This window comes from Pinus tabuliformis, chromosome 5_1 (genome assembly GCF_031772625.1).
Source record: "Pinus tabuliformis cultivar Carrire ecotype Pingquan chromosome 5_1, CPIR1, whole genome shotgun sequence".
NCBI lineage: Eukaryota > Viridiplantae > Streptophyta > Pinopsida > Pinales > Pinaceae > Pinus > Pinus tabuliformis.
In genome coordinates, this window is record NC_142305.1 from 494541933 (window position 1) to 494551801 (window position 9869).

General features: G+C 37.6%; 1 protein-coding gene across 1 annotated transcript; it reads right to left on the reverse strand.

The window, feature by feature from the left end:
• Positions 1–823: 823 nt before the first annotated feature.
• Positions 824–1741, reverse strand: LOC149165654 (BTB/POZ domain-containing protein At3g50780-like). The gene has a single exon (XM_089429899.1). The coding sequence runs from the start codon at positions 1739–1741 to the stop codon at positions 824–826; it is 918 nt and encodes a 305-aa protein (XP_089286025.1).
• Between the last annotated feature and the right edge of the window lie 8128 nt (positions 1742–9869).

Genomic DNA, 9869 nt, shown 5'->3' on the forward strand with positions numbered 1-9869 from the left:
TATATATAGTAAAGATTTTCAAACCAACTATTAAAAACCAAAAATAATATAGAAACTATGGATGAACATTACACATTGATATTCCTTTCAACATTTCACAGCAGAGTTTTTTATTTCAACTTTCCACTAAATCACAAGTTTTTGCTTCCACTAAATTCAACCTTTTGACAGTGCTTTAGGTTTTTTGTTTTCTTCATTCTCTCAAACAGACCGTACTTATAATGAAATCAAAAGGAATTTTGGAGACATATAGGAACATAAAATTATTATTTTTCATTTTAGTTCACCAACCTTTTCAATATCCAAACAAAACCAATGGCTTTATCCAGTAAAAATAATAACAAACGATAAGAAACCGTGGAAGGTAATTAGGGATAAGAAGAAACCTCTGCAAGTACATAGGGGGGGACAAGAAGCGGACTGGCAACATCGAAAAATGATCTGTTGATAATGAAAAAATAATTATCACTGTAACAACAAATTTGGAAAATAATTAAGTATAAGCTGACACCCAAACAAAACTGTGGATATATGAAAATTGTTTCACTTATGGATACATAGGGAGGCTTGCACTTATTGCGCTGGTCCTCCCGCAAGTATTGCTTAGAATCCGCTGAACAGGCTTCAGATCTATTGACTAAGTCATCTTGCAGGTATAAGAGAGCTTTTTTCTGGAGTGAAGAAATTATGTATGGAGCGGCTGTAAAGTATACATAGTTTTGTTCAAGATTGACCACATAACTTGTGGAGACTAAATCTCATCACGTCCTCTGACTAAAAAACCACTCACATAAAAAATAATTGTGACGAAGGATGGCATCTTCTACTTTTTTGCCCCGTAATTAAATGTTTCTGAGTGGGTTTTGGTCGATCCATTTTTGCTCGGAAGAGTTTCAGCAACGTCAATTATACCTTTTTCCAAATTATTCTTGTGATTGAGATGCGCAGCCATGACAGGAACCCAATATGTGAGAAAAGAAACCCTAAATGATGTAGAAGTAATTATTTCGCCGTTGCCAAGACAATTTAGAAACCGATCAATTAGATCCAAAAGTGGAGTATTTAGACCAAGAATGGGCTTCTTTGGACCAGAATATGGACTAACACTACCAGAATATCCACTGTAAGAACGATTTATTGCGATAGGAAGTTCAGAATCGTCGCAAAATAATTTGAACAATATTTCAAACAATTGCCCATCACATCGCTGAATCACATTGACAATCCATAAAAGTGCAGTGTAAGCAGTAAGGATAGAATACTTATCAGATTTAGCGCGTTCGATATTGTTACTAAATTCTTTCAGAAGTGCAGACCCACAAATTTTTGCAAAGGATGCATTTGACTCACAAAACCCTACGATATATTCCTCAATATATTCGTTTTGATCGTATGAACCACTCGGAATGGTGGACAACATTCTTTTCAGAGAATGTTCCAGCATCTGTAATCCTCCATAATCTGATTTTATCTGGCTAATCCCGAGTCTAGTAGCTAAATCAAGCAAGTATTGATCTCCAAAGAGAAGTTTGACTTCTTGTTTAGTAGTCCATCGAACAGCATTCAAATATCTCATACATTCCTCCACGCAGTTATTAAAGAGGAGTTCAGCAGCAATTGGTAGAATACAGAGGGCTTCGTCCACACCAGAAAAACGAAAACGGTTCCCTGATTGAGAAGAATACATAAGTTGAATACATTTAATATACATCTCGATGCTGTGAAAAGTTGTTAGCTCCATTTCAATAGGTGGTTTCTCCGAGGATCATCGCTCACATAACAACGTTGCAAAAAATTCAGAACTTTTCAGAATTTGAGAGTGGAGATACAGAGCATTTCTTCCATGCTGCCCTCCAACTTTACTAATTAAGTGTAGTATCATGTCAGCGGTGCTCTGGTCTCCGATTTGTAACCACTGTTCTTCCATTGCTATAGATTGCCAAATATTCGAATTGAAAACCACTTGAGAAAATAGTCTGAAGCATTGTTAAGACGGCAACAAATAACTAGGCTGCTATCGGGCCTTTAATGCGCCCAATAGCGGCCATCACCATACATATCCATGCTATGCATTAGAAGTCACATTTGACGGAGTTGTTTTTAATGTGATTTTTTGGGAGTTTTTATGGTGGGTTTTTTTGGTGTAATTTCTCTAAAATCTGGTAGGAGTTTATTGAAATCACCAGTTTGATGGGTGATGCTGTGCAATGGAAGTACCCTAGGGATTTTCCAAGGTGTTGAATTCATATATATAGTGAAAAAACTAGTTTAAATAACACAAATCAAGATTTCACCTCAAATTTTTCCACCAGAAAGTCCAAAAAGTCACACTACAACTCCATATTCCACCTTCTCATCGACTTTTCGGCTTTCCGGACTTCCCATCTCCTGAACTCGATATCCGTGCTTATGCCTTGTTCACTCTCCTTAACGACATTGTCCGTTACAGAGTTGTCTAAAGTGTCACTTTTTGGAAGCTTTTCCGGTGGGTTTCTACAGTGTAATTTTTCTAAAATTGGACAGGAAATTATTGAAATCACAAACTTGATGGGTAACTCCTGCACAATCAAAGTGCCCTAGAGGTTTTCCCGGGTGCTGAATCCATATATACAGTGAGAAAACCAGTTTGAATAATACAAATCAATATTTGAGCTCAAATTTTTCTGTCAGATTCTGACACTGGAAAGTCCAAAAAATCACATTAAAAACAACTCTGTCTGTTACCATCTCTGTTTGCAGTGGCAAAGCATCCTGGGTCCATCTCATACCATCGGCGCCATCCATGCATCATTCATTTTGAATTTGTAATTGTGCGGGCTTGAATTTCGAAATTTCTGTCTTTCAGCCTAGTATACTCGTATCGAATTTGTAATCCCTTCAGCTTCTTCTTCTCTCATTTTGCCCTTTACTCTGCAATCTTCTTGCTGCCATTAATGGGTTTTATGTATGTTTCCACTGCATGACTGGTAATTTTTTCTTTGCACTCTTGGATCCTTGCATTAATAGTTGCATATAGTTATATATTTAAATCCAAGACATACAACCGTTGCATATAGTTATATATTTAAATCCAAGACATACAACCACAAATGGTTGTAGATTGTCACATAGTTATATATTTAAATCTAAAAATGGTTACAGATTGTCACCGTATATGTTAATTTATGATTAGGTTTTTTATGACTTCGGTATTTTTCTACAAGTTTGATATGATTGTGTTTTTTAAAATTAGTTTGGTATTTTTTTTTAAGATACAGAGCAAACTACGGAAACGCAATAAGAAGAGAAGAACACAGCTACGGCTATTAAATAACACATAAAGCCAAACATTAATTTACAGAAGATCAAGCAGCTACAACTACCTATAATTCGGACTCCATGCATCCGGACTATGCCTCGTCTACATTTATATAAAAACTAAGTCGGTTATTTTCCCTTTCGACACTAAATAGGTTGAGGCGGTGATGGCTCTTCGAAACTCAACAAGTATGGCGGTGCACCCCTTGAAGTCTAAGTAGGTAATGGCGGTGACGGTGAGGCAGTGTACAGTGTGGTGGTGGCAATGCGTTGTCCGGAGTAATTATTTGCAATACTCTTTTTTAATTACGACTGGAAATTTAACCATGACTTAACATAACTAAAAACATGTTTACTGGTCTAAGTCTCAGGCTTACAATGACTCAAAAACTTTGAAATCAACTCTTTCATTGGATTGCTTTTTCCTTTTCTTTTTTTTTTATTTTGTATTCTCTCAATAGTTTCATCTTTGCCTTTTTGCTAAAAGGTCCATGCTTGTACATTTGCTGGTGCAGTTTCATCTTCACCTTTCTTGCCATAAGATAGTGATGGAGATTCTCCTTTCTTGATTGCAAATTAACATTCTTTGTATTCAATATTGCTGCAGGCTCTTAGGACTTGTACTTGTCCTTAATGCTTGCAATTTCTTCTTTTATTGCTTCTTCTTTGCTGTCAATATCTACACACTTAAAAATAATGTGAATTTATATAAAAAATCATAAAAAGAACCATATTATTGATTCTTTCTATCCTGCTCTTTGCTCTTTTGAGAGAGCTTTCTTTCATCTTTCTCTGCCAAATCTTTATACTTAGTTCCATCTGGCTCACCAACTTAATCTTCAACCTGGACTACTGCTCCATTGAGTAGTTTATCTATGAGTTTCTTTTCCTGCAACATTTGGAACCAATCTTCACTTGAAAGGTTTTCATCATCATATATCACTTTCAGTTCTTCAATTCTTTCATCCATGAGTTCTCCACGCAACATGAAATCCAACTCTTGGCTCTGATTTACAGCTTCACTCAGCCTCACCTCTTTCGCAAACTCAAACACACTGACAACTTTAGTTAGCTTCAACAGTTAACACACAAGTCTTCCTCACCTTGGATCAATGCCCAACACAGGCACAAGAGGTCTCGATCAGGAACTCTCAACACACACGCTTCTTCCCAACAATTTCAAACAACAATCAACACACTGCTTTGACAACAGTGCAATACCCAGTTACGACCTTTCTTCAACAACGACGTTTTCTTCACAATTCCAGTCGGCAGTTTCCAACACGCCGGTCAATCTGCACAACACTCAACACATTCTTCAATGCACCTTCTCATGCCATGTGGATCCAACACTACTCCAAGCAACTCCACATTGTTCACGAGGCCTACGAGTTCTCCATGCCGCTTCTTCTCACACGGGCTGCTTGCTCCTCAGGTTTGCAACTCTACCACACCACCGGTTTGATCCAACACACCACCGATTTGATCCAACAATTTCTTCAAGGTATCAGACAGTGAACAACGCTCTCTGTCCAATGGTTTGCGCACTGCAACAAACAGCTTCACAACACTCTCAGGTGGCACGATCCACCACTCTATCTCGGCGCCTATAATGGTAGACAACAAACTTCCAACAATGCTCGTTTTTCTCGTGAATCTATTTTTATTCACGTAGTTCTGAAGTCACAGCATGCTTGGATCACAGAGTCAATACACACTCACTTTCTGGCACTCCACGGGTATCTCATCACTCAATCAGACAACAACTATCACTTTCCAACCGCTCTTTACTTCACGAACAGCCGATGCTCTCTTCCACGAGCATGAAGTAACTATCCTCCACACTCACGGCAACGTAAGTTACTTTCCTCCACATGAAACAGGCCAGATAGTCAATCAACGAATCTCTAGATGATTCATCATATATCCGTTGGTCATCACCCAACACACAACAACCAAATCCTCCACTTATGACATAATAAGACAATCGCTCCTCTTACCACCACAATTACACCAATTGTAGCTTCAACTTTGCTAGCAATTCCTTAAACCATACACGTTGGTCGCACAAATATCGGCAACTCTGCCTCCACACTCCAAATACATGCTTCTCACACCATTCAACTGAGAAAAGCAAACCTAACTTCAAATTTGAAGCTTAAAAACCCGCGGAAACAACAATATTCTTTGCTTTTCACCTTTACACCTTGAAGATTCTTTGAAAGCTTCACCTCCAAGCTCACACTTATGCGTTGTTATCATCATTTCTTGTCTGTTTGACATAGGCTTCTATGGCACCTCGCAGCAGCAACCACTACACTCTCAGCGTATTTCACGTGCTCCAACAACATTACACAGAGATCAACTCTCACTCCAACAGACCTTCACACCCCTTTCACCGAGCCCTCACGACCATGGCTGGCTCTGATACCAAATGAAAGATACAGAGCAAACAGCGGAAACACAATAAAAAGAGAAGAACACAGCTACGATTGTTAAATAACACATAAATCCAAACATTAATTTACAGAAGGTCAAACGGCTACAACTGCGTACAATTCGGACTCCATGTATCCGCACAATGCCTCGTCTACATTTATACAAAAACCAAGTGGGTTATTTTCCCTTTCAACGCTAAATAGGTTGAGGTGGTGATGGCTCTTCGAAACTCAACAGGTTGAGGTGGTGATGGCTCTTCGAAACTCAACAGGTATGGCGGTGCGCCCCTTCAAGTCTGAGTAGGTCATGGCGGTGACGGTGAGGCGTGTACAGTGTGGCAGTGGCAGTGCGTTTTGAGGGGTAGTTATTTCCATTTTTCTATCTGTGTGGTATGAAATTTGAAATTTGATAGAGATTTTTTAGAATAGTAATTTGAGTATTGTAATATGTATAAAATTCGATAGAAATTTAGTAATTTGAGATTTTTTTATTTGTATAAGAGGAATGACTTAAAGATTTTTTTATGGGTTTGAATTTATTTATGTATTTGGAAATTTATTTTAAACAAGAAGAAATTAAAATCTCATTCAAAATTGTATTACTTGATTTTTATTACACAAAAAAAACTAAAATATTTGTTAGTAATATTAAGCCAATTAAAATTCACATAATTATATCTATATGTATGCTTTTAGAATATATGTTTTTAATCATCAAACTACACTTATTCTTTAAGGTAAACATTGATTTTATGATTATTTTATACTTTCAAAAATATGTTTTGAGACTTATTTTCCACTTCTAAATAGATGCTCGGTTATCTTTATGTTTTTGATGGAGTGGTAATGGGAATTGTTTCCATTGTCTTTATGTACTTAAATTAAATATAGTTATGAGTTTCAATTGGAAGAGAACTTAATTTGAATTTTGTTGTCTAATTTCACAATAGACAGGGTGGTTCATTCATTTGATCATTGACATTAGAAGTGTTAGATTGAGCCATGTTTTAACCATTAAATCAGAAGTACTATATTGAGCCATGTTAATCATTATTGTTTATCATCTAGTTAATGATAACCATAGTGTTGTGGGAACAAAAATCATAGTAGTATCATGTTAGTTGACTTTATATGCATGGCAATGTTATTATGCTTGTGGTGAATTTATTTAGAGTTATGTAGTTGATGAACTCAACCTTGAGGTATTAGGAATGAACACATAATTGAAACCAAATCAAAGAATAAATGTTAGCAGAAACTAATCTTAGTTAGTAAATAAAATTGCAAACAATCCAATTGATGAGTTGCACTATTTATTTTCATTGATGATAGAATTTGTCTATTGATTTGTACATCAAGCATCAATGTTGATTTGGTTGGGAGTCCATATTAATATTATAGTCACAAAACTAAGAACTCGAAGAAAAACTAGAATACAAGTTTATATATATGTTATGCCATGTAATTCATGCAAAGAGAATAGGAGCCTTGGAATCCATTATCAAGACAAAGATTTCTACATAATTCCTTAAATATGCATAAAATTTATTTTTTGTAGAAGATCCAAGTTGGTGAGGTGTGAGGGCCATAAGTACCACATTCACAAGTCCTACCAATCAAAGTATTTGAATCTTTGACCTTGATAAAGCTATTAGTACTCAAGGAGAAATATAATTCAATGTGGAAGAGAGAGGGATTGGAAGATACACTGGTCATCAATGCAGAGATTAAAGAGAAGAATTGACACTTGAAGGAGAAGGTGCATATGTTTGAATAAACGTTAGCATAGCTATGAAATAATTTTAAGACCTATGAATTTTTTTTCTATTATTAGAGAATCATTTTGTTGGATAACAACCCTCCGTCACCCCTATTCTAGTGGATTGGAACAAGAGTAGAGTCCATCTTATGCAACTAGGAGAGAAGGTGATTCAAACAAACAAGATTCATACAATTGCATACAAAATAGTTCATACACAAATGCGTAAGTTAAATAACATACATTGCTAAAGTAACCAAAATAGTCAAACTACAAAAACAACATATGCATGAAAACGTGTTGCCTCTGTTAAGTGAAAGTTCCATCCATACATACACCATTGAAAGCCACTAGCCCCAATAGTGGAACATTACAGTCAACACCCTCCGCTCCTCCAAAGAGATGTACTCGTTCTACGATGTGGAGAAGCCAAGGCTTGTCACAATACTCTCCAAGCCTCCTCTAAGTAATGCCTAACCAAAATCTTAGCTCCCAAAAGCCTGTACTATGAGTTATGAGGTTATATATATAGCAAAGGGTGGGGTGACCCTTAACATTCCCCTTTGACTCTTAGACTACCCTCATGAATCTTCACATTACATAGTGATTGTTCACATTCCACTAGTGATGCTTGGAATTTCACTTACAACATATTTACAAAGTACAATTTCCACATATACCCATGTGGGACAAAAATAGGCTTGAGTCAGCCTAACAAGACAAACAACATCACTCGAGGTCTTGGGGAAAGACCAACTCAGTAACCTCCTTGTGGTGGTCTTCGATGACGAACTGATACCAAGCATGGTACTGTGCTATCGTGTCCCCGTACTGTTAGGTGATGTATTTATCGAAGTGGACCCTTTCCTCCATGGCTTCCTAGTATATGGTTATGAAACCTTTTTCCAGCTCATCCTGAAGCATGTGCAACACTGTCCTGAGTGTGGCTGGACCACCGATATACTTCTGCATGTTCTCTGTGCTCAGTTGCAAGTCATCACTGGTGGCTTTGTGCATCAAATGCTTTATGTACCCTTCGATCTCCAACATGACTTGATTCTTCCTCATGGCTTGAGTGAGGGTTCCAATGGAAGGGATCTTTTGTGTCCTCATTATGACATCCAGACTCCTGTACAACTATGCATAGGAAGCCTCAAAGCTGGTGATGAGCAGAAGGATTTGTTCATAGTTATGGATCAAAATCTAAATCCGTGCTTTGTCTAGCTCTACTTGCAGCTTCATCATCTTGTGCAAGTAAAGAGGGGCCCCTTTCTACCTCATTGTCCATTCTTGTACATGCGCAATAGTAGCATGGATGTCCTTGAGATTTTGGGTTGTCTTTGCGCACTACTGCTGAAAACCGTATAAATGGAAAATTGTTTTGTGCATGATGACAAATTTGCTATACAGTGTCTGCGTGGTGTTCTCCAAAGTTGATATCTTTGTAAGTAATGCTTTCTTCATTTCTGCCATATCGAATCTTGCGGACTGCTTTGTTATCTTCCTAGCCTCTTGCAAGTCCTTCACCATCTTATCATTCTTTTCTATCAAGAACTTGACCGTTGAACTCATGGCTTCTGTATAAGCCTTAGAAGCCTCAACCATGGTCGTTGGATGTCTTCTAACATCTGACACAATCACCCTTTCCTCTATGTGTGCAGGTGATGTGTGATCATCCGGGAGTTGCTTTGTATGTGTATGTATAATCCTATGTTGTGACTTGTCAAATGACAGATTGTACACATCCATCTTCGGATCATCATCAATGAGAAAAACCTCTCCTTTCTCGCATGGGACTGGTTGTGATTCTGGAGGTGGCGGAGATTGTGGTGCGACCTCGGATGCTCTCGACATGAGATCAATGTATTGGTCTTGTGGCTCCTGTTTCATCTCCATCTTTGTTGCCTTAATCATATGCTCAACCCGCTGAGAAAATTCTTGAACCTACACCTTCTCACCCTCTTCTTCATTTGTTAGCTGCTCCACTATCTCAACCTGTATATGCCCAATTTTCTCTGTCAGTGCACCTTGTCTTTCCTCCTGTTCTTGTTTTTGCTTCTATTCTCTTTCTCTCCTGTTGAGCTCTTTCTCTACTTTCAGCTTCTTTTATGTTTCCTGCAACTTCCTCTCTAGATCTTCCAACCTTTTCTTCTCTCTCTTCCTCTATTCTACTCTCTTTTTGCACTATCATCTCTTTGCCTCTACCTCCAAATCTACTTTCTCAACAAGAAGATCTTCTCTAAAATTTTAGCTTTTCTCAACCTTTGCACTCTTGACAATCTTCTTGTTGCCTTTGTCTTACGTCGATTTTTTGCTCATTGTTGTTTCTTTTTGTGGTGTTGCTGCCTGCAGTGCTGCTTTCCATTCCACATTTA